General features: G+C 46.6%; 1 protein-coding gene across 8 annotated transcripts in view; it reads left to right on the top strand.

The window, feature by feature from the left end:
- The window catches only part of DTNB (dystrobrevin beta), a 139,056-nt gene that overhangs the window by 102,078 nt on the left and 11,007 nt on the right, over window positions 1–25,971 (top strand). For all 8 annotated transcript variants that reach the window (XM_021391889.1, XM_021391891.1, XM_021391890.1 and 5 more), the window contains one exon: window positions 25,502–25,646. In XM_021391889.1, the coding sequence (XP_021247564.1) occupies window positions 25,502–25,646 (145 nt within the window). The remainder of the gene's footprint in view (window positions 1–25,501; window positions 25,647–25,971) is intronic.

Below are 25,971 nucleotides of genomic sequence, written 5' to 3'. Positions count from 1 at the left end.
ACACCTTTGCATTCCCACCACAGCAGTTAAGCCCAACTTCACTGTTTCTGTTTGTGACTACCAAAGTTCCTACAATTTGTCGCATTCTATTCCTTCATTGGATCTGTTGTATATTTTGTGTATGCGTGTTTCCTTATAACGTGGTAATTAATCTATCCTGTTTCTCTCTTCACCTTTATCTTTTGCCAACGGTTATAGGAAGAAGAGCAAAAACAGGCAGTAAGTTGACTTCAGTTTGTAGGTGATCTCTTTTCTTCTTTCTGCATGAAAATACAACTTTCTATTCACTGGCTTGTATGCAGATAAGCCATGGGAATGGGGGGGTCTTCCTCACGGGTGAGTTTGAAAGCAGCCCCCGTGATTATTCAGCAGAGCATGTTTTTGTATACATCCTTAAAGCTTTTCCTCTACCCCTTTCAAATTAAGTTGATAGCTGTGAGCACGCAAGCAGTGGCCGTGTTGTTGGGTTTTTATAGAATTGTGCATGACCATCCAGGGTTGAAAATTTGGATTCTCAGCTGGCTTCGTAATGTGTTTTCTTGGCAACTCCTTGGAGTGTTTTCCCTGCTAAGAAAGCTTTCTTGTCTCTTCAGGTATCCTTAATTTGCCTCTTTGCCACATACAAGCCCATGCATGAAAACTAATTAATGACTTAATATTCTAGGCATGGATCCATATCACTCAATCATGATATAGTCTCCTTGAATTAGTCCCAGTGTGCTCATTGTACACAGGATGAGCAAACCAACAAAAGGCAAGAACGCATTTGCTTTGTTACTGATTTTCATTTCTGCTGCCCACCTATTAAAATCTGAGTACTGTGTTGATTTCGGAATCCACTCCAGAGGGAGCCCTTTTGCTTTTCTCTGAAACAGCCAGATGTTCAGCGTCTCCCTCCAACAGAACAAATTTCCAGCATTTTTGAGCATGTTTTTCCTTGTACACAGAGCATTAATGGCAATCAATCCCATGTTTCCAATTATGGAGGTTTCTTTTACAATTTATCAGATATATGAATTGGAAATTCTTGTGACTTTTTTTTTTTTGTAATTAAATCTATATTTCTGGGTAACTTCGATTGTTGAAAACGCTTCAATGCTACATGTGCTGAAATTACCTTTTGGTAATTCTTGGGCGGCCTTTTATTAAAATTCTGCCATCAACGTAAAAATAAGACTGAGGTAAGTGTGCATCTCCTATTGGAGCCCAGTTCATCTTTAGGTGATGCTACCAGTGAAGATTTATCCCTGGGTTTGTTAATGCACCTTGCAGAAATCCTGTGGCTTAGGGAAGGGGCCAGATTGCAGCACGCAGCACCGATCTTAAGGATTCTTATTTCCTAGAGAAAGGAAAGACCCAACATGCCACAGTCCCTGTCCTCCTACTTCATACTGTATTGTATGTCATTTTCTTAGCCACCATCTTTGCTAGGAATAATGCTCTATGTGAAAATGCAGCATGTTATTAGCTTGTTTTTCCTCCACTGTGATGTTCATCCTGATTATGAATCTAGAGAAAGAGTAAATAGGAGATCAAGTGAATAACTTGCCCAGTTTTACTTCCCCTCAATCCCTGGAGCAGTGTGTTAGTAAGAGGATAAGAGAGCCAAAGCCGAGTACTAAAATAATGTCAGTACTTTGTTACGCTGCCAGTCCCGTTCTGTTGGAATCAATGACGAATGAGCCAAAAAGGATTTGAAACTCAAGAAAGCATATTTTGGCCAGCCAAAGGGCACGCTGCTAATCGGTAGGAGTGGAAAATTTACATCCGTGTGTTTACGTGGGCTGAAATAGACCGAAATTGCTCTCCTAACTATAAAAGTGCATCTGGTCCTTTCACTGGATAGAATCATAGAATCATTCAGGTTGGAAAAGACCTCTGACATTACCAGATCCAACCCCAGCCCACCCCCACCATGCCCACTGATGTTCTCCCTCAGTTCCACATCTCCACGGTTCTGGAACACCTCCAGGGATGGTGACTCCCATCTGCCAACTTCTCCAGGAGAATACTGTGGGAGACAGAGCCAAAGGCTTTGCTAAAATCTAGGTAGACTATATCCATAGCCTTTCCCTCATCCTCTAGGTGGACTTGGAATTGTTTGAGTTGGAAAGGACCTTTAAAGGCCATCTGATCAAACTCCCTGCAGTGAACAGGAACACCTACAGCTGGATCAGGTGCTCAGAGCCCCATCCAGCCTGACCGTGGCTGTCTCCAGGGATGGGACACCCACCAATTTGGTCAGGTTTGCCAAGGTCCCTCTGAATGGCAGTCCACTCACCTGGTGTATCAGCTGCTCTCACAGTTTTGCACTCACTGGGGATGAGTGCTCTCCTACCATCTAAAGTCATTACTGGAGATCCTAAATAGTTCTGGCCTCAGTGTCAACCCTTGAGGCACACCACCAGTGAGTGGCTTCCAGCTGGACTTCAGTCACCAGTAGCAGCCCTACACGTCACACTGTGAATTGGTGTCTGCACTGTTCTGGAAAGGCAGCAAAGGAACATCTCCAGTTTAAAGTCCAGAAGGATTCATCAAACCATACGCCGGCTTCTGGATGTCTTCGGGACTTCATACCATGCATTTTCTCCAGTAGCAGAAGTACCTGAACAGTCTGTGAGAGTTTGGCTTAAAGCCAACTGAAGAATTTTAAAAATATTATCAAACATCACACGGTTGTTTACAACCTCTGCCAGTTTTAGTGGTTGTAGAGTTGCATCTTCCCTCTGTGTAAGAATATCTTGAAAAGGGTTCCAGTCTAACCTGTGCTCAGCCAGCCCTTCCCCTGCCCGTCAGGCACAGAAGAAGAGCCTGGTCTGGTTGGTACTTCACAAAGGGCTACAGTCTAGTCCAGAAACAGCTGAACCACAGATGGGGGGAAATGTGGAGCACTGCCTGGGACCCATGGAAGAGAAGGCCTCAGCGATCGGAAGGGATGATCCTCTCACCCCCCGATGAGGTGGATTGATTGTGTGGTGATGACATCCATTTACATGAAGGATTAAGGTAAGTAAGAGACAAATCAATGGAGCAGTCTCTGATTCAGGACTGGCTGCACATCAAAAGCAGTAGCGTCAGCATCCGCTTCAGGAATTTCTGATTTCCCTTCTCTGCTAGAGCGGCAAATCCCATCCCGCCTCCTCTGTATTGGTAGTAACAGTAGCAGGGATGGGTCGAAGACAATGAGTTTTTTCCTGGCTATATTCAAGCAAGTTTCACAGCCAGCAAAAGAAGACTTCCAGAAGAAAATACCATCTTGTTCATTCTAAAGACAACATAGAATCATAAAATCATTCAGGTTGAAGAACACCTCTCAGATCACCAAGTCCAACCCATCCCCACTATGCCCACTATGCGCTTAGGGGCCTCATCTCCACGTTTCTTGAACACCTCCAGGGACAGTGACTCTACCACCTCCCTGAACAACATGTGCGTTCCAAGGCACTGAACGTGCCCAGATTAGCATGGGAAGGTTGGGTATTAGGAACAGTTCCTTCTCCAAAAGAGTGGTCAGGTATGGGAACAGGCCACCTAGGAAGGTGGTGGGGTCACATCCCTGGAGGTGTTCAAGAAATGTGGAGATGTGGCACTGAGAGACTCCTTCAAATGACTTGGGCCAGTCCTGGTCACGTCCTGAAGGAAAAAAAACTGTATAGAGAGATTATTTCAGTAATGGAGCATTAAGCCGCATAACCCATCACACTATTCTCTCCCACTGCTAAGATTGTTGTGTCCTAGCTAATAAAATTCTTTTCCAGCATAGATCCTAATTTACAACAGGACCATGTTCATGTCACAGCTGGTGAGAGACTTAAATAATCTGCTAAATATTAAAACCTTTGTTTTATTGTCAAACAAACAGCCATTGGAGCTGTACTGTTCAATATTCAGAGGAACGTTAGAGGAATTCACGGAGATGTACATCACATGTATCATGTCTCTGGCATGTAGTACAATACATACAACAAATCCAGAAGAGCGTCAAGAGAACTGATCTGGTGCCAAACAGGCACAGAAACAGCCTCACAGCAGAGGAGCTCACATGGGAGTGTTTAAAGACTGGAATGGAAATCTTTTCCTTTCAGAAGATGGTGGGAACCATACAGCATTGCAGAGCAGATGAGGCTGATGAATGTTGAGGCTGTGTTACCAAATGGAAAAAGTGGGCACTCTGTCACCAAACCACGCTCGTGAGGTCATGGGCATTGTGGGAGGGTTGTTCCTCAACCCCATAGATGGGCTCTTGGGAGCCCCAGTTTTCCTGCAGAAACACAGGAGAAGGAAATTCCTAACCTTGAGGCACCCTGAAGAAGCCTCATCATGTTGATATCCGATTCTGAGACTGCTGTGTCTGCTTTGGCATCCTCCAAAGTGGGCACGGTGGAGATGGATGATGATTTAATGATCTTGGAGGTCTTCTCCAACCTTAATGATTCTGTGATTGTATTTAGGGACATGGTCAGTGGGCATGGTGGGGATGGGTTGGCTGTTGGACTAAATGATCTTAGTGGTCTTTTCCAACCTTCATGACTCTATGACTTTATGAAATTTTGAAGAGCACGTCTGGTTGCCTACCACACTGGCAGCCCAAACTGCCTGGTTAAGCTGGAAAGAACTGTAGCAGTTCCTGAATCTCACAGGCTAAGTCTGCGCTGGCCAGTGTGCATGGAAAAGTTATGTGATGCTGAAGCCAGCTGGCACGGAAACACGTTGGTCTGCAGAACCTGGTGGCTGCATGCAGCACTGGGGATGGTCCCCGCAGCGTGCTTGGGAATGCTGGGGAATGTGATGGCTGAAATGTGTTGAAGCTGTGCCAGGGAGTGTTCTCACACTTCAGTGCTGTAAATTACCTTGTTGCAGTGCCAGAAGTGCTCCTGGGCATGGTTCAGTTCAATCCTATAGACAGATTTAGCTTCAGAGTAAGCTTTGAGTTTGACGCCATTAGCCATGCTTATGGGCCTCCTAAAGGATATCAAACCCAGAAAGACTCCAGAAGATCCACTTAAATGTTGAGTATTCAACTCCATATTGGGAGCGAGGTCTTTTCCAGCCTTAATGATTCTATAATTAGGCATGGCGGTGATGGGTTGATAGTTGGGCTTGATGATCTTAGAGGTCTTTTCCAATGTTAATAATTCAATGATTCTGTTCTATGAAGTGTTGGAACAGGTTACCCAAGAGGTGATAGATGTCCCTGAGAACACTCAAGGTCAGGCTGGACGGGGCTCTGAGCACCTGATAGAGGTGTGGGTGTCCATGTCCATTGCCAAGGTGTTGGACAAGATAACCTTTAAAGGTCCCTTCCAACTCAAATGATTCTGTGACTCTATAATTCTGCAAAGTGCTGTCAGATGTGCGAGACAAAGTAAAACAGCAGAGAGCACTTGGATATTTTTTTTTTGTTATTTCTGACTCGTAGTAAATAGATACTTTCAAAAATAGCAGTTGAGAAAATTGTCACGGGGATGTGCAGTTTTTCCTGTGTTCCTGCTGCCCCATTAGGAGAGAACAGCCATAGCGTAGAACCATTTATGCAGAGCACTCTCTCCATTCATGTCTTCCCTGAATCGCATTCCTCTGTACTTAATCACATCTTGGACTGCACAGCCAGGAACAGGCAGGAGTTTGTTCGGTTTAATGTTCTCCAAGCTGAGAAAGACACGTATGCCAAGTCTGAACTTTTTGCCGCTACCATTTCTAACAAAGCTCTGCACAAAAGCATTGTGGCTGCACTTGCTTTTGACTTCGGGGAAAAATATGCTTATTCATTCTAATGCACTTCAGGAACAGCTGAAGGGTTTTCTATTTTCTAAACAGATCCTCTGTCAAGAGGCTGCCCAGCATGAGCATTCTCAGTTTTGCTCCGCTCAAGGTTTCTGTTTGTTTGCTTACTTGCTTTTTTAGAATCACGGAATCGTTTTGAGTTGGAAGGGACCTTCAGAGGTTGTCGAGTCCAGCTGCAATGAGCAGGGACGTCCACAGCTTGATCAGGGTGCTCAGAAACATGCATTATTTGCAAAAAGAGGATTAAAAGTGGAACAGCCTTGCGCACAGAGCAGTTCCTTTGGGTGTACCGTGGGCGGACAAGGAGAGCCAACTCTTGCTCATGCGTGGCAGCAGGGGCTCCAGGAGCCTCAGGAGCTTGTTCCTGCAGTCAGGGCATTGCTCCCTCCTTCCTAGGGCTTTATATTTTGCTAAGCAAGCAAAAGGAGAGGCCGTACTGCCTTACTGGGCTGATGCAGTTGGATAAAGCAGAGCCTTGGATGGAGGGTTCAGCTGCACAATGAGCTGACTTTGACAGCATAGCCAGCTTGAGACATTCCTTTTCCCATGCCAACATTCCCTGCTCCAGCAGTTATGTTCCTGCAGTTTCTGAGGGGCCGTGCTCCAAATCAGAGCATTGACATTGTTCTAATTAAAGACAGCATTCCTAGAAAAAAAAGATGAAACGGGAAATTCTTGTACCTACACCTTCGTTGGCCTCGCGTCAGATCTTCAAGGAGTACAGATCCAGGCTGAAAGAGGCTGGGAGAGGCTCTGCAGCAGATCAGAGAGGTTGCAAAGATGATACGCAATATCCTTGCAGAGTCAGCGATGATTTGGAAGTGTGCATTCAGTGCTTAGGCTCATTCTGCAGGAATATTTCATAGGTCACCATGAAACATCTCATATGCAGAGTCAGAATGTTTTTTTTTAGTGACAGATGTTCTCCCTCTAATGAGTGTTTCCATCCTGTGCTGCTTGTTCATGAGAATTCATCGTGGTGCATCTGTGGGATTTTTCATCTCGCATGCATGTCTCCACCAAAGCATTTGTTGCCACAATTTGGGGTGGTTGTTCATGGGCTTCTGGAGGTTGTGTTTTTGTTGTGGAGCTATCATTGAGATGACTGCAGAGATAACGCTGCGAGGATTTGCATTTGTTTGGCAAGATTGAGTTTCACGCGCTGCTTGTTTTGTCCGTAGGAAATTTGATGCTGATGATGAGTTTGGCAAGACTGAAAGTAAGAAGACAGAATTCAGGAATAATTTATCTTCCCATAGTTTATTCAAGCATAGATTGCAACTGGTTAAATTATATCTGTGTAGAGTCCAGGATGTGAAATGCCTCTGTGCTCCCCAGCTGAATTTCACAGCTATGTTGATGGTTCTACGACAAATTTTGATTGATGTTATAGTCAAAAGACTTGATCTAGTTTGTAGATAAGCTTATTTATCTACAAACTACTTAAGTTTGTAGATATGCAGACAGTGCCTGCATACTGCCCCAGCGTGTGCATTGGATTGGCATGCAAAACAACGAACAATGCCACTTGTCATGGATATACCTGTCTGTAGAATTTTAATCTTAACCAAAGGGAGAGCTGGACCAGATGACCTTCAAGAGTCCCTTCCAACCCAAATGATTCCATGAAAGCACACAACTATACGTCTTCACATCTTTCTGGATCAACGTGAGTGCGCCCATTTCAGAGACAGGGAAAACTGATCCTTCTTTAGACACTCAAGTCTACCCAACAAGCTGTTGATGAAATTCAAATGAGAAGGGTTGCTTGCGTCTTGGCTGTCACTTGTGTAAGGAATTGGTTCTCGTACACAGTCATGAAAAGCATGGGAGAAGCCCACAGAGCAGCTGCGCAGGCTGTAGCTTGGTGCTTAAGGACTGCACCTTGCAGGAGTTACATCCACAGAGCTGAACTCTGGACACCCAGTGGAGGGGAAGGTGTATGGTGGTGTTAATCCCCCATAATTCAATTGCAGAGAAATTAATATTAAATAAGTTTCTGTGCGTGCATTTGCAATGCTTTCCCTTCTATCATTATGCAAGCATAGGAGGGTAATCAAAGCCACATGAAGGACATCTGGATCCAGCACTGGTTTATGTGGCACCTGGCCCTTATTAATAGTAATGAGGAAATAGCAGTTTGGGATTTCTTGACCTCACATGAAATTCATTTCGCTGGGCAAAGGTTGCTAGCAGATGGCAGAAATTGGGGCTCATTTCATCATCTGTTACACAGACTTTATGGCTTCGTTTTGCCCCCTTCCTTTGTAAGGAGCTATCCCTTTTTCCACCTCCTCTCTTTTTAAGAGTTGTCTTTTTTCAAAGGGAGTCCCGAAACATCTTGTTAAAGCATGTTATGTGCAGCACGAGCGTTTAGGTACGGGCTGATACAACAAAATAATCCCTCCGAGCATAAATCACTCTTTTGCTCACTGTGTTGTAAACTTCCATCTTTTTGAAGTCGGTAGTTTCTTCTGGGCGATTGGCCCCTCTCCAATTTGTTCTCTATTTCCCCAGCCCACAAATACACTTTTGCACTCTGTCTTTGAGCAAATTAAAGAGAGATGAGGAGACACAACCACATCATCATCGGCACAAAGCGCCGTCTCAAGCCAGCGTTGGTGTCACTGAAGTCTCATTTAATGATGCACCCCAATGAGTTGTGTGCAAGTGAGCTGCTTTTGAAGAGCACAGAGCATCCAGAGGAAGGCTTTTTGCCTTCAGTACTCAGCGTCTGCCTCCCTGTTGTCACCTTTATTGGGTGACCCTTCGTTTCCTTTATTTTTTTTAGTAGTTGGAGCTGATTCAAAGCATGTTAGAAGATAAACCTCAAAATTACAGGTGTAGTGCTGTTTAGTATTAGGGAAACAGTATGAATTCAAGACCTTGGAAATGATGAGGTTCGATATTTGCTTGCTCAGAGATGATGTTGGCCTTTAGAGTGATGGCTTCTGTGCTGCGACAACGTGTATTTACAACACCCCTATCAAAAAAATCACAAAGCATCGATATAGTCAATGTACACCACGCTGCAGAAATGAAACACTGGGCCTGGAATCAATTTGTCCATAGTGCTCGATCAAAATAGCCTTACCTTGGAGCCCGATGGTAGGAAATATCCGTTCCAGCTGCACACTTTGCCTTTCACGATGCATTCAAACTGAAACCTCTTGGAGGTTTTATTTATCAAAGCAAAGTGAAAGTGGTTCTAACTACTAACATTGTCGTGTAACTCAAATTGGGTTTGGGGAGAAATGCTTGATTTGTATTTGTGATTTAGTCACTACTGTGAATACCTCTTCAATTCTGCAAGCCCAAAGCAGATGTGCTAAAACCCACAATAAATTAAGTAGCTGAGAAAATCTCAGTATTTTGACTGTTGCAGCTTAAGAAGAACATGGCACTCCAAAACACTGACAGGTTAATTCTTGTTTCTGACAGCATTAATGAGTTCATCAGATTAAATAAACTGCAGAATTCTAGATCTACATCGTGTTGGTTGGATTGCACCAGTGCTACTGGCACAAGTACAAGCAGGACAGGGGAGCAGTGCTCTCCTGGTGACACTGGTGAGGACATTGAGTTCTCTGATCCGGTCATTTCTCTGAAAGATTTCTCTATTTTTTCACCCATTACTGATCAGTCTCAGGGCTCTCTATGACCTCTTTGAGCTAGATGTCATTAGTCAGGTTCAGTCTAGCCCATGTTACAGATATCACAGGATCCTAGAACTGTAGGAGTTGGAAGGGACCTCCAGAGATGATCCATGCCAACTCCCTGCTAAAGGAGGTTCCCTACAGTAGGTTATATAACTGTGCGCTTTCCTTCTCATCAGTGTGGAGGACCTGAAGCCTCTGATCTCTGTATCTCTGATGCCATAGACAAGCCTATGACCCAGTGGAAGACTCTTCAGTGTCAATGTCTGATCCCAAGTCTTACTGTCATTGTCAAGAATGGCAGCAGACCTCGCATCCCCGGTGGCCTAAGGAGGTTCCTCACAATACCATCATCTCCCTGCAGCAGAGGAGTGGCCTCTGGCAAAAGCTGAAGAATCACAGAATCACAGGGGTCAGAAGGAACCTCAAGAGATCATCGAGTTTAACCCCCCTGCTAAAGCAGGTACCGTACAGTAGGTTGCACAGGTAGGCATCCAGATGAATCTTTAATATGTTCATAGAAGGAGGTGCCACAACATCTCCGGGCAACCTGTTCCAGTGCTCTATCACCCTTACCATAAAGGAACCAAGAGGAGCTCTGAGCACCACCTTGTCCAACCTCCCTACCTGGGAAGCCATTGCCAAAGTGCTTGATAGGCTTACAGCAAGGTTTACAGCACGATTATTGGGTGTATTTGTGATAAGAGATCAGGCCTGACTGTCCAGAAAGCTTTGACTTTGGGATCCTCCAAGGTGGGCTTGATGAGGATGAGCTGACCATTGGACTAGATGGTCTAAGAGGTCTTTTCCAACTTTAATGATTCTGTGATTCTATGAATGTCCTTTCCCGCTCTGTACTACTACATACCTTAAAGTTTTGGGTGCTCTGCTGATATGGCTCTTGGTCATCACCAGTGCAACCACTGGACTAAAATCTGGCCTTGACTTCTCTGGTCCACATGTAGGCCGTCATCTACAAGGCACCCACCAAGGACACCCTCATGTGCAGATAATGTCATTACTCACACAGGTGAAGTTACTTGTTTGTGGAGTGCTTGCAGAGTCCTTGGACTACCACCAGCCTGGCAAACAACTCATCTGCATTCGTTATTGCTTTTTTTAAGAGCCAGGCATGTTAAAAAAAGATGACAAATCCTTGAGTATTTTGTAGGTAGCACACTTCAGAGAAGTAGTGAAAGTTGCTAAGTAACCCGTTGCTACTTAACTCTGAAAATTTATAAAAGCATGGCTTCAGAGATTGTGGAAATGACTAGTGAAGGGCACCTCAAGACTTTCATTTTCTGCAAAAGCACAGATAGATTTATCCAAGGAAACTCAGCTCTCATCATAGCACAGCAATGTTTCTCAGACCCAATATAACTATTCGTTCCTATCCTGTTTCTGAAATGGGTTTTAAAAGTGTACATTGTTCACTTTCTGCAGGAATTTATAGTCATAATGTTCCATCAACAGCCTTGTGACCAGGCTGTGTGTGACATGCCGTTCTCCAGGCATCCTCAGAATTGTTCTGCATTTCATTTGGGTGGATCTGAGAGATGGGCAGGCTGGTGCACCAGATGTGGCCTCCCCAGGGCAGAGCAGAATGGAGGAGAACCTCCCTTGCCCCACTGGCCACACTCTGTGCAATGCACCCCAGGGTCCCATTGACCTTCTTGGCCATTAAGGGCACACTGCTGGCTCATGATCAACTGTTCGTCAACTGTTGGTCAACCATTGGTCAACCAGAACACCACTGGCTTTCCTGGCCATGAGGGCACACTGCTGGCTCATGGCCAACCACTGGTCAACCATTGGTCAACTGTTGGTCAACCATTGGTCAGCCATAGGTCAACCAGAACATCCAGGTTCAGCTGGTGGAGTTGGTGCTCGTGTTTGCCTGCAGCCTGTGCTCCTAAGGTCACCTCCTGTTTGTTGCCCTTTCTGGAGCCTCTGTTCCCTTGCTGCAGCCATCCATTTTCGGGAGTACTAAAGGAGCACATGGGTCCTTGCTCACTGTTGGTGGCATCTGGAAATCTCCAGCCCCTGGTATCAGTGGTTGCACTGCCATCACACAGCAGGTCCACCACTGCTATGGCAGAAAGCTTCGTGCAACACCCAGAAGGGTGAGATTTGAGCTGAGAAATCCGACGCAGAACAGCACGCCAGAGGGCTCACATTTAATCATTGCATGTCTCAACTTTTCAAGTGCAAGTAGGCAGCAACCTTCCTCGTTCAGCTGCTGGAACATCTCTGCAGTTTGTCAGCCCTGCTGGTTCCAGGCTGAATGCTGATCCCTCTCGTGAATAATGCATTATTTTTCCACATTCCAGGCTGTTCTTTGCTTTTGCACTGCAGTCTGCATACTGCACTGGCTCAGATGTGCTCCGTGCCTCTGTCCCAGAGCCAACACTGAAATACATATGGGAGAGCCTACAGTCGGTGTTTCTGAGTTAACGATGCCTGTTTCAGCCCCTTGCATGGCACAGCACTGGGTTCTGGCAGCAGGTCAGGCTGGCAGCACCTGTGTTGGCTGCTGCCACCAACACAGCTTCTTGAGCACAGTCACTGGTGTCCTTGAGGACTGCATAAAATGCCAGGAGAGCATTCCAGGAAATTATGGAAGCCATGAAGAATTTAAGTATTTTCCCGAGTTTTCTGTCCTCGCTCACATTTGGTCTTCATTGGCTTCCCCCCCTTTTTTGCCAACAAATTCAGACCTCAAGCCACGTTTTTATGGTCCTGGAGAAGCCCTGAGTGCTCAGTTGCTTTTACACTTCTCTCTGACACGATGGTTGCACGTTTAAACAACAGATGAGCGACCTTGTAAATCCACCCGGGGTTTTCTCCTTTTTCAGAGTATCATTAATTAATGATTAATTCTCACATCCAGTGAGTAACTGTTTCCATCACCACCCTGACATCACTCTCCCCTTGGGACTGCTCGATGCCTTTCTTTCTCCGCATGCGTCAGCCCAATCTCCAGGGCTCAGTTTAGATCCAGGATTGCTCTTCTCCTCCCTCATCCGGTTGCCATCACGGATTTGGCTTAGAGAAAGTATGGCGTGGGGCCACCAAGAGCAGCTCTTCCTGGCATCAGAAGTGCTCAGATAAAGTCTGACCCACATTGTGATGCAAATTCGGGTATTTGTTGGGTGTGCAGGATTTTTGGCTTGAGAATTGCCAGGTTGAGGTTGCCCGGAGAAGTGATAGGTGCCCCATCCCTGCAGACACCCAAGGTCAGGCTAGATGGGGCTCTGAGCACCTGATGGAGCTGTAGGTGTCCCTGCTTACTGCAGGGAGTTAGACTAGAGGTCCAGCTAAAGGTCCCTTCCAACTCAAACTATTCTGTGATTCTATGATTCTAATGCTCTCTGGTTGGATTCCCACAAACGTTATTGAATAACACAAGTGTTTCAAGCACAGAGAAATCAGATTTTTCAGTAATTGCATGGTGCTGCAAGAAGTAGTTTTCTCTGTTAATGCATTTCAGTCATTTATCTATTCCTTGAAGCAGGTGCTTTTTCCTCAGAGCAGCCTATTTTAAAAGACAGAAACATTTGAATTGCTGAGGAGTGCTACTGCTCCCCTACAACTGTTGTTTATACACTCCAAGTTTGTGTTGTCTAAATGTAGAAAATGATTTTTGTTTAAAAATAAAAAAAATCCCCAAGATTTGGAAATTCACCTCTCAGTGAATACTTTTATGTTCAGAAAACGTTTGCATAGCAAAAGGTTCTCAACTGTTAGGAAATGTTGCGCGTACGAATTTCATGGTGCTGATACGTTGATGTTTGACGTCTTCCTATCAAGGCTGCTTCTGAGGGTGAGTTGATAGGCTATTTCCTAGATAAAATTTGGTGGTTTGTTTAGCCAGAAATGTCTGTAAAGTTGGGCTTGATGATCTTAGGGTTCTTTTCCGATCTTGATTCTGTGGTTCTATGGTAAAACACGATGATATGAAGGGTCCATTGGTTTGCATCGTGGGTTATCCCCATGGTACCTTGCATGTTGTAAAAAACACATTGTCTCCATTCCAGGACAAAGGTACATGCCTTCAGTTTCCAGCTGGTTTTGATTTTCCCTTTCCTGACTAGATTAAACACCTCTGGTGTTCTGTATTTTCAGCTGGGGAATACACCCACCTAAAGTGAGCTCTTAATTACCTTTAGGATATGCAGAGAGGGGGGAGGCATCCCAGCCTGCTGCCATCGGTGATCTTTACAAATCTTGCAGTATTGCCTCTGTTTGGCTTTTGTCCTCTCAGCACCTTCTCCTTTTCACTCTTTGTTGTACAGTGTAGTGTCCAGAATTGTGTTGCTCAAGTATTTCGCTACCGTCACCATTGACACCCACTTAATGACTCCAAAGCTAACTGCTCTGAACTACTCAGTCATTCTGCTCTTCCTTTTTAGTACTATCGAGGAAAATGCTAATACATCACTTGGAGCTTCCCTCTCACTTCAGGATTTATTAAAATGGATATCAGCAGGCCTAAAACCTCTTGAAGCAGCTCTTCGGGGACTCCTGGGTTCAAGTCATCCAACCTGCTGCCTTTAAGATGATTATCTTCAGGGAGCAGTGTGCTGAATAGCAAAGCGCTGAACAGAATCAAGTCATAAAACCTGGTCCCAGAACGACCACCGACTTCCCCAGCATCAATTATTTCATCTTGGTGCACCACCATGAAGCATGGTTCGTTTTGTAGGAGGAAATTGTCATTTCTAACCCTTCTAGACATGAATGGCATTCCTGATGGGACCCTCGCAGACCCATCTCCAATTTAAATCTGACAGAACTATGCAACTTCACTTCTGTGCTTGGCAAGCAGTTGCTTAAAGGACAGCTCATCCTGAGCCCTCATTTGCTGTGATACTTGATTGCGTTAGAACTCCTTGTGTCCGTTATCTCACTGGTCCTTTCTATTCAGGATCCTGGAGTTCTGTGTTCTGTAGGAAAAATATGTAAGGAGATGCACTACCACCCACACACATCTTTTCCTCTTTATGCTCTTCACTTTTCCTAAGTGGGAAAAAGTTGGATTTAAGATTCCAAGCACGTGACATAGAATCATAGAATCATTAAGGCTGGAAAAGACATCCAAGATCAGCAAGTCCAACCACCAACCCATCCTGACCATGACCACTCATAGAATCATTCAGGTTGGACAAGACCTCCAAGGTCATCAAGTCCAACCATCAACATTTCTGCAATCACAGCACCGATGCAACCAATTTTTATTGTTAACCATCATTTCTTTTCCTTTGGCTGCTTCTTTGGACACCTACTTTGGGATAGATTCCCAAAGAATTTTGGGTGCCTTTCTATATGGGTTTTCACAACACCATTGTCCTTAGTTGGACTCTGTGCTCCTTATGAGTGCCTTCCAACCTGGGATATTCTGTGGTTAGGTAACAATAATATTTTCTCTTTTTCAGAGTTGGAAATCATAATGTGTCACCCCCACCCCCCTGTTTTCTCCTTTATGCCTTGAATTCCTCTTTCTGATAGAGGAGAAAACAGCATTGTAATTTGTGACAAGTGTGTACCTGGTACCCAGCCCCAGTTACCACCTGAGTTCCCAGGGCTTCTCCAAGCCACTGCTGTTCTGAGCCATTCCTGATCTGCAGTGTTCTGATCTTCCTCTGAATTAATGATTCATTCTAACCTTTATGTCATCAGGAAGTTTCATTAGAGCGTGGTTATTTTTGTGTGCATAATTAGAATATTAAATAGACGAATCCTTGAGGATTCATCTATTGCATATCGCTTGCATCCTCCAGCCTGCAGATCATCTTTCAGCAGGACCCTTTTTCTTCTCTCTCTTTCATGGCAACAGATAACCACAAATCACAGCTCTGCCTCGCTGGCTGACCCATGCTGACAACTGTTACAGAGAGCAAAACCAAACACCGCATTTATCTCCTGTAACCTGTTATTGTGCAGTGCCTCGGGCAGATTCCTTGATTCTGAGTGTCACGTAACGACTCTGTGCTCCGGCTGGGAGATTCCGGGTGTCTGTCTCATGGTCACAAATGGACCAGCCATTTTTTTCAGTGTCTCACATGCTTGCTTCCTGTATTTTTGTTGTTTTTTGGCAGTGGTTATCACATCAGGCTGACCAACGTGACGTTATTCTTTGGATGCATTAAGCTGGTGCTTCAAGATGTGTATCTTGTTGGAAGGTGAAGGCTTTGAAAGCTTTTTCCCTGCTCATGCAGGATTACAAAGGTGCTTCTTTGTTGTCAACGTCTGTCAAGTATTTAGGCAGAGCTGTGGTTTGTGTACAACTTTCTTGTAAGACACATGCCCTTGCCTGCTTGGAAGCTCGTGTGCAAACTTGTTTATATGCTGTATTTTTAGCTTCATATTCTTGCTACCAATAATTTAATCAGTGACTTTAAAAGCTGGATGTGTTCAGAGCCCCATTAGTTCTGGTGCTTATCCCCTAAGCTCCTTAATTGGGTGGCATCCATCATTGTAGTCCATATATCCTGGCCAACAACTGCCAATACTTCTCTCAAGCCATAGGCTGCCTGTGTGGAGGGAAAAACGGATCTCCAGAAGCAAAATGTCAGGGATGAGTTTTTTGTTTTGATGTGCTTTCACAGAGTCATAGAATTGTTTGAATTGGAGGGGACCTTTAAAGGTCATCCAGTCTGACTCCCCTGCAATGAACAGGGACACCTACAATGTGTCGGTTGTTGTAGCCTCTAGATTTGTTTCCTGACACATGGCATAGAATCATAGAATCGTTAAGATTGGAAAAGACCTCTGAGATCATCAAGTCACTCTTCATTGCAGGGGAGTTGGACTAGATGACCTTTAAAAGTCCCTTCCAACTCAATTCTATGATTCTATGGTTTTGGAGGCACTGTGCCACCACATCACCTTCCTGTTGCTCATCGAGGTGAGCCCACCACAACTTGCCGGGCTGAGGTCTGGTTCCATGCACATCCTGGAAGTTTTCTCAGGGCAGGCAACTTCTCCCCCATGTCCAACCTCCAGTGATCAGCACACTCTCAGTGCACTGCTGCCATGGTGTAATCGTGCTGGAAGTCAAGCAGAGCTGCAGACCACCCCCTGGTCATGCTCATCTCGGGTGAGCGTTTCTGGACATTTTAATGGTTGGGAAATTGGACTTGGAGCTCTTTGTGTATGCTTGAGGAATGTCCGTCTGCTGTTGGACAAGAACCTCCCTGGAGGTGTTTGACAAACGTGTCAATGTGGCACTGAGGGATGCAGTCAGTGGGCACAATGGGGTTGGATTGGTGGTTGGACTAGATGATCATAGGGCTCTTTTCCAACCGGAATGATTCTGTGATTGTATTTAGGGGCAGGGTTAGTGGGCATGGTGGGGTGGGTTGGCGGTTGGACTTGGTGATCTTGGCTTTTTCTTAAAAGAGGGCTTTTCCAACCTCAACAGTTCTATGATTTTATGATGAACAGACACTGCTGGCAGCCCTCACTTGCTCCAAGCTCTCCCAGTGCCCCCAGAACAGAGCCACGACCTCTCCTCTGGCACAGCCCAGGGCTGGGGCTGTGGAGTGAGCCCCCAGCAGACTCCTGCAGGAGGAGGGCACCAGAGCAGAGCTGAGGTGGAAATCCTTCCGTCCGTGTTAGGTTGCAGATGAGTTGACGGGGTGAAAGTGCCAGCTGAGACGGCTGAAAACACGACTCGGATAATTTTGAAAGATAACACTTGCTTTTAGTCTTTGTAATGCAAGTCCGCCGGGGGATTGTATGGGAACTGAAACTGTAAGAGCCCTGGGAACGCTGCAAGGAGAGAGCGAGCCAGGCGGGAGTGGGGAAGCACTCAAGGCCGGTGAAGGGAACAATCTGGTACATATTGAGCACAGGGACTGCATCCCCGCGTGAGGCCCTGCTGGAAGGGGGGACGGCACATGCCCCATGACTGTGGAAATGGTGGATGAAAGCAAAAATGTCAGGCTTTGAAAGAAGCGAGGAGAAAGAAGGCATTCTGTGTGGTAACCAAGATTTTATTGTTTCCTGATCCCTGCTCTCTATCCCACAGCTGGGGGGATCGGGAGGAATGAAAACAAACAGTGTTCCATGAATGGAGGAGCTCAGATGGTGCTCTGGGACTGGAGAAAATGAGGGTTTTCCTACTGACCCATGGAAAAACCAAATGGAGCTTCCTCTTCCTCCTCCCCCCTTCCCTCTATTGTGATACAGTGAGGATCGTCCTTGCTGCTCTTCACCTCCCAAAGCCCTTGGTAGTGTTGTCCTGATGGCTGAACTTGTTGGTAGCATTGGACTTGACCCTGAAGGACTTATCCATCCAATGGTGCTGTGGTTCCACGGGATGCAGTGCTCTTGTTGCCACAGTCAGCACCAAGTACTCACATCCCCTAGCAGCAGGGAAGCTGTATACAGCAGTTGCCCTGAAGCAACGGGTTATCTCTGCATTACAATTAACGCTGAAAAGGCAAATTGGAAAAAGAGCTGAGTAATGCAATCAGGTTGCCAGAACAGCAGTGGAAATAGCGCTGAGGCTGGAGATCTACCAGCTTGGCAGCAGGATGTGATGAGTCCTGCCCTGTGCTGCAGCATTTGCTGCTCCAGGGCGTTCCACCATTGTTAATTAACGCCGGGTCCGTGCTCTGTGCAGCATTGCTGTGTCTGTGTGCATCCGATCTAATTCCACGGGCAGTGGTTGCTGCGTCACGGGGGTCCAGCACAGTGATGGCTGGGGGCTGTGCTGGCGGGTTTGCAGTGCATTCCCCCTCCCCGTGAGCCCTCTGTAGACATGTGTCTATATTCCTATATATATTTGTGCATGTTTTATGGCTGGCTGCGCTAACGAGCTTTGTAGTGTGCCTCTACGTGAGTGTCGATTTTACTGTAATGCATAAAATGGAGGCAGGAAGCGTGTGCGAGCAGAACGCCTGGGCTAATGTGCCACAGAGGACGGTAGAATTTAATTTCCCTACACCAATAAGGTTAACAAGACGTAGTGGTGGGGCATCTGAGCTTAGCGACATTATTTTCTGGTTTTTATTCCCTAAAAGAATATTTGCAGAAAAAAAGGGGTGAATTATTTTTGGCATACGTTTTGATCTGGATGGCGTTCCTCAACCACAGGTTTCACCTGTAGCACCAAAGGAATTTTTTTCTCCACTTCTGGTTAACATCAGTAGTTTATAAAGTAGTAGCAAGAAGGAAAACCACAAATGGCAAAACAGAGCGGCCCCCGCTTGCACCACTTGGTTTCTCTGGTGGTGTTCCTCATGGGGAATATCATTAATGACGATGAGGAGATTGAGGGCACCCTCAGTAAGTTTGCAGGTGACACCAAGTTGGGAGGAAGCATTGATCTGTCTGAAGGTATGAAAGGCTGGATCAGTGGGCTGAGGCCAGTGGGATGAGGTTCAGCAAGACCAAAAATTTCTTCTCAGAAAGAGTGGTGCTGCAGTGGCACAGGCTGCCCAGGGAGGTGGTGGGGGCACCATACCTGGAGGTGTTCAAGGACTGTGGAGATGTGACACTGAGGGACGTGGACAGTGGGCAGGATGGGGTGGGTTGGGGTAGGACTTGGGGATCTTAGTGGTCTTCTCTAACCTGAGTGATTCTTTGAATCTGTGATTCTGCACAAGCTGTGAGGACAAGGCCCTGTGCCAAAGTGGCTTGATGGGATGCCAGTTTTCATCACAGGTTAAAGCAATTCAGGTACATCTGTGTTAGAAAAAAGCATTGCTGTTGTAGTGCTCCTCTGCAATGCTGCAGGTAACTCCAGAACAAATCCTTCTTTCTGTAGCACTGAAGCAGCATGGAGCTGGTGAGCCTCATGCAAAAGCAGCTACAGCTTTGGTTGCAGAAGTTTTCTCCAAGGTCACTTGTCAAGGTTTTCCTGTTAGAATAGAGAGACGTGTAAATTGAAATTCCTCTATAGTTCATTATTTCTTGCCTGAATTAATTACTTTTTAGTCTTCCTGCAAGGGACTTGGATTTGCTCATGGCATCAAGCAGGAGAAGATTGCAAGGGCTTCAGGGAGCATGTTGAGAATTCAAAATGATCCTTAGAAATTGTGGGAATATTTGGAGAAGGAAAAAAAAATGAAGAAATTGTAGTTTTACCCCAGAGAAGAGGGCTCTGAGAGCAGGCTTTGGAAGCCTTTGAGTACACAGACGATCACCGCAAGGAGAAAGGAAGCACCATTGTCCTCATCCCACAGTGCGGAGGTTTCAGTGCTGAAAATTTCATTTAGGAATTTCATTTAGGCCTTAGGAAAATGTGAATGAAGAGGTTTGTTAAGAGCGTGTTGGATAAACAGCTGTCAGGAAGGGATTTTGGAGAGTAGGTCCAGCTGCGGCGTGAAGGGTGAGTGGGCTGTCTCCTTACAGCTGTGTTTTTTGTGATTCTGTTCATGTCAGGCCTGTGTCAGCAAGTAACCTCCTATCTCAGCACCTCACCTTTGTAAACAGCAGCTTTCGTTGATTCTGAACTGTACAAAAGTGCCTGACATCATACATTGCTCATTGATGCAGGAGTGGGGTGACTGGAAGGGCCCAGGCAGCCCAAGGCTGAGCCCAAGCCACCATTGGCCCCACAGGACCTCGTTAACAAGTTCACAATGTTGGGGGATTCTTGGCCAAGGATGGGAAGCATCAATCAGTGCCCTTTGGATGGATAATTTCTGTCCTCTTTTGATTGAGCCTTGTCAATAAAACTCTCAAGGACAGAAGTCAAATCATAGAATAACAGAGCCATGAAGGTCACCAAGACCTCTGTGGTCGTCAACCCATTGTGACCATGCCCACTCAAAGGACCACAGAATCATTCAGGTTGGAAAAGACATCTGAAATCACCAAGTCCATACCCAGCCCGTCCCACCATTCCCACTGACCACGTCCCTCAGTGCCACATCTCCACTTTCCCTGCACACCTAAATGAATGTGGCAGGGCCTGTTTGCAGCAAATCAGTTGTCTGGCACCCACTCACAGGATAAAAACTAAAAAAAAACTAACAAATGACTTTTATGAGTTTGCTTGATTGTTTTGTCAAGGATTGCTCGCTAACCTGCATGTGGTAGTCCATAATATTCACTTTAGTAAAATATTTGCACTCTTCAGCACTCATAAATTTCCCCAATATTTCAGGGCGTTTCTAAACAAAATTAACCCCGGTGCAGGGAGCGTCTTAGCTCGTTGCTTTCAGGCTCTCCAACACTATTTATTGCGTTGGCTCAGCCCCAAAACGAGCAAAGGAATGCAAGGGCGCTGCGGCATTTGGATTGTATATGTGTGAAATTCTAAACACAGATGATGTAGGCTAGGCGGGTGACCTATACATCCGTGGAGAGTGCAACTTGATTTCCGACTTGACAGCTTTTTGTTGAAATAAAGGGGATGGATGGGGCCTGCAGGCTACGGGCAGTGGAAATCCGGTGCAGGGCGAGCCATGAGGCTGTGGTAGAGGTCCCACAGCGTGGGCCTTGGGAGCTATCCTGAGAAGGTCAGGCTCAAGAGCTGCTGTGCAGTTCTTAAATAAGGGCAGAGGAGAGGGTGATATCATAGAATCACGGAGTGGGTTGGGTTGGAAGGTACATTAAAGATCATAGAGCCATAGAATGGCTGGGTGGGAAGGGGCCTTAAAGATCGTAGAATCATTGAATGGATTGGGTTGGTGTCATGGTTTTATGATTTTCGGTTATGGGTATTCCACATCATAACATCATGTAGTGGATGTACCTAGTTCTCAGAAGAGAAGGACTACTACAGTCCCCACGGTACTTTGCTCCTCTGTTACCATTTTTCAGCCGGAGGGAAAAGATAAAAGCTCGCAGTATAAAAACTTGCAGATCACGAGACCTCGTCCCTTTTTCCGCCGTCTCTCGTCTTGGCAGCACCTCCCTCTCCAGCCGTCTTATCGTCAGTAGTAGAGTAAGGCCTACCTTGATTTTGGGACATTCTCTCTCTCTGTATTGGATTTATCAGCTTAAATTTTAATTATATTGTACTATAGTGTGTTGTTTTGCATTCCGATATCTTATTTAGTAAATTAGTTTGTTTCTCCTCAGATTGTTGCCGCTGTTCTTTGCTCTCAGGGCCATCTCCCTACGCTTTTCCCCTTCCCCTTTTCCCGGGACGTGGGCCCATGGGTCCCCCATCCCCTTCGTCATGGAATCGGGCCTAACGCCCGTAAACCGTTGACAGTTGGAAGGGACCTTACAGCCCCCCAAGCCCCACCCCCCATGGGCTGGGTGCCCCCCACCAGCTCAGGCTGCGCAGGGCCCATCCACAGCCTTGAGCACCTCCATGGATGGGGCACTCACAGCTCTGGGCAGGGCCAGGGCCTCATCACCATCTGAGTGAAGAATTTCACTATAACATCTAACCTAAACCTTCCCTCTTTTATAGTAAATGCGAGTTAGAAACGGAACATGCACAATATGCAGATGAAAAGCCTGTTCCCATTTCACTTTCTAATGAAGATTCCCACTTTTTCTCGGATGCCATTTGACATTGTCTGATTTCCTTAATTTCCTACAGCGAAGATACAGAACAAAAAATGAGTGTTGTAGGCCGTGCATTTACGTTCTTTTCATTTTTGTTCAATTTCTGCAGTGTTTTCTGGAGTTAGTTATTTGGGGCATGATGAGTTGTTTACTTGTCTAAACCACTTCTCTAAAAAAATGTTAGCTTTTTATAGGTACACACGATCTCTTTTATTTTAATCTATTCACGGGAATATGTTAGACGATAAAGCACATTAAAATCAACATAAATTCCTTGCAAAGCAAATGTTCTTAGTTTCTCAGTTGGATCACAGAATCGTACAAACAAACGTGGGTCTTTCCAGGGGCATCCACTCCAGCTTCCCTGGAAGCAGAACCGCTGATGAGTACGGCGGTTGGAGCAGACACCCACAGAGGCCCTTTTCCATTCAATGAGAGCTGTTAGCATCCCTTCTTCCCACACCTCTGGTTCTCATGCGAAGCCCAGAGCTGTTTTTTTCTGGAAACATTTAGGGTTTTTCAGGTTAAACCTCAGAGCTGCTGTATGTAAGTCTTGATAAACAGGGGCCAGTCCATCCGAGTCAGCTCCCAGACATTTCAGGAGCTGGGTCAGCTCCTTGGCTGCTTTTCTCATTGGAAATCCATCTCCTGCATCCCATTTCCAGAAGCATTCTGGGATGCTTAATGTTGCACTCTTCTTCCCATAACCCAACAGCATCGGAGAGGAACTTAAAAACCTGTTCATGGTTCTGCTGCAACGAACCCCAGAGCTTCCTGTGCACACATTGCCGTGCTCAGAGCAGCCCTGCGTTGGGTTCGCTTCGACAACCTCAGAGCAGCCTCAGCTCAGTATTTACGACCTGCCTCGTTCCTTCCTTCAGCCTTTGCAGGAGGAGGGCTGTAGGAGTGATTTATTGCTTTCCCATTCCGCCTCGGGAACGGCTCTTGAGCTCATCCATTATCTGTCCGTGCCTCCTCCATCCCCGTCCCCTGCCCACGCGTCCGCCCACCACTTCCTCCTATGGGGCCCAGCCCGGCACCTGCGGTTCACGTTACGACCGCCCGTGCTGGGGGGACTCCTCCGCTCTTCCCTTCCGCTTCCGCGTGTGTCTGCGTGCACCAGATGTCTTTCTTGCTTTCTCAGTCAGTAATGTGCTTTCTAGGACACCGAGCTGCACGGCCCCATAGCTGGGTTTCTGCTTTTCCCAAGTCATGGTCATGGTTAGCAAACAGCAGCGTACAGACAGCTCGCGTGTTCTCCTCTCTTTGCTGTATGGTTATGCATCACAAATGTTGCCTAAAGGTCATGCACCATTTTTCCACACACATCATTCTTCCACGGGAGTGGAAACACCCAAGCATGCGCATGAGACTACATTCGCTGTATAAAGCACAAGAAGAGTGAGATCAATACGTAAAATAGCCTTATTTCATCTGGAATTAGAGAAATTCAGGTTGGATATTAGGAACAAATTTCTTCTCCAAAAGAGCGGTGCTGCAGTGGCACAGGCTGCCCAGGGAGGTGGTGGGGTCACCGTCCCTGGAGGTGTTCCAGAACCGTGGGGATGTGGCACTGAGGGACGTGGTCAGTGGGCATGGTGGGATGGGTTGGAGTTGGACGTGGGGATCTCAGATGTCTTTTCCAACCTGGATGATTCTATGATTCTATTTAGGGATGTGGTTTGGTGGACACGGTGGTGACTGCTGGTTGGACTTGTTGATCTTAGAGGTCTTTTCCAACCTCAATGATTCTACGATTCTGTGATTCACTGCCTGAGAGCCCCACGAAGACGATTCATGCCCAAGAGCTTTCAGATCCTCTTTCGGCCAACAGGTGCTGCAGGGCACGTTGCCTGGGGCCACTGTGCAGCAGGAAGCACGGTGCTGCCCCCAAGCTGCTCTCCATGCTGCGTTGGCTGCGTGCCGTCACCAGCTTTTCTCGAAATCACTCAGATTTCCAGGAACTGTGTCACCGTGAGAGTGAGGGACGTTCCCAGCCCCTCTGCTCTAGTTGTTGCTGTATGCAAATTGGCACAGCCCATCTGTGTGCCCAGTGATTGAGAAAAACAATTTCAGTTCCTCGGGCACTTATTCTAAGAATGCGGATTTAGTTGACGTGTTCCAAAGACACGTGGCAGTAGAATACAGATGTCCCCAGGGCTGGAGGCTGGGCTGGGTCGTGGAGCTCAAGGCCTCCTTCAGGGGAGATTTAGGTTAGATGTGAGGAGGAAATTCTTTACTCTGAGGGTGGTGGTGCCCTGGCACTGCTGCCCAGATTGCTGTGGGTGCACCATCCCTGGAGGTACCAAGGCCCAGGGCAGCCTGAGCTGGTGGGGGGCACCCAGCCCATGGCAGGGAGTGAGGCTGGGGGGACTGTAAGGTCCCTTCCAACCCAACCATTCTATGGCTCTATGATCTTTAACGTCCCTTTTAAGGTCCCTTCCAACCCAACCCATTCTACGGCTCTATGCTCTTTAAGGTCCTTTCCAACCCAACTCATTCTATGGCTTTATGATCTTTAAGGTCCCTCCCAACCCAACCCATTCTATGGTTCTATGATCTTTAAGGTCCCTTCCATCCCAACCATTCTATCATTCTATGATTGCAGTCCCAGTGAGCGCACATCTGGGGAGATGTGGAGACGCGTGGAGCTGGCGTTGCAGCTGGCAGCTTGAGCAGCGTCACAGCCTTATTCTCTTGATGGAGCTGATAGCATTGCCTGTGCATTTTCTTTATCTGCAAACCATTTTATCTTTGCAAGACCATTTCCCTCCTGCAGCCATCTCCCCTGCCAGCACCACGAGAATATTTAACTCGCTTCTTTCACTCCATGTGTTATCAGTGCAGTTTCAAACCAACAGTTTTGCACACTGGTGGGTTTTTGTGCCCGGAGCGCTGGGCACAGTGCAGCGGTGTTGCAGGGTTGCCCTGGTAACTGGTGCACGTCAAAGGGAGCAAAGGATGCACGGGTCGGAGGAAGGGAAGCAAACAGAATGGCACAAACAGAATGAGTTTGGTCAGGGGTTGTGCAGCTTTCATGTGATTTTTTTATGGGTAGTTTTCCCCTCATCCGTGATAGCACAGCTTAAATATAAACACAAGCTCAGGTCGTCAATCATGGCTAGCAAAGCATGGCAGAGCCAGTTGCTAACTGAGCAAAAGGGTGTAGAGTGTGCTGAGAGATAGAAATTGCTGCAGAGAATGCCCAGGTTGTAGGATCACAGAGTGCTGGGACGGTCAGGGCAGCTCTGGGTAGTTAAAGACCAACCAGAAAAAGTTGTCTTTTTTTGTTGCTGTTTTTAATGCCTTTTTTTGATACATATGTGACCTTCCTGTGCAAGTATTAATAAATCTTTTGCATGACACTTCTGGGCTTGCGCAGCCCCTCATCATGCACTTGCAGTTTGCTTTCTGGATGCTGCAAAGCTAAGCTTTTGGTTTCCTCACCTCATGTCTCTGTCCAACAGCAGCAGCTCTGTGCAAAGCAGGCATTGGTTGCAGAGCACGGTTGCATGCTTTACAGCATTATTTTTAGACGCTGACCCAAAACAGGTGTAAGATGTGCACACTGTGTCTCTGTGCAGGCGCAAGCAGCGGGCTCAGCACACTCGTCACCCACCCACGGAGCCGGCCGCCCATTGCCCATGCCCGTCAGATCCACCTCCGCCGGCTCCACGCCAACACATGGCCCCCAGGACATCGGGGATGTGCAAGAAGCTTTCACGCAAGGTGAGCATCTCGTGGAGCAGGGAATGGGGCAGCCCAGTGCCAGCCCCTTTGCTGTGCTCCAGACCAAGGGGACTGCGGCATGTTGTTATTCTTTCCAACTTGAGGGGTTCTTCCATCCTAGAAAGTTATCCTATAGTTGTAGAGTCATAGAATGGAGTGGTTTGGGTTGGAAGGCACTTCAAAGACTACCCAACCCCAACCCCTGCAATTGGGACGCATCCTATTGACCAGGTGCCCAAAGCCCCATCCAGCCTGGCCTTGGGCACTGACAGGGATGGGGCACCCACAGATCCTCTGTGACTGGGCCTCACTGCCCTCTAGGTAA

This window comes from Numida meleagris, chromosome 3, assembly GCF_002078875.1.
Source record: "Numida meleagris isolate 19003 breed g44 Domestic line chromosome 3, NumMel1.0, whole genome shotgun sequence".
NCBI classification, from domain to species: Eukaryota; Metazoa; Chordata; class Aves; order Galliformes; family Numididae; genus Numida; species Numida meleagris.
The sequence above is the reverse complement of the archived record's forward strand: the minus strand, read 5'-3'. Positions and strand labels throughout refer to the sequence as shown.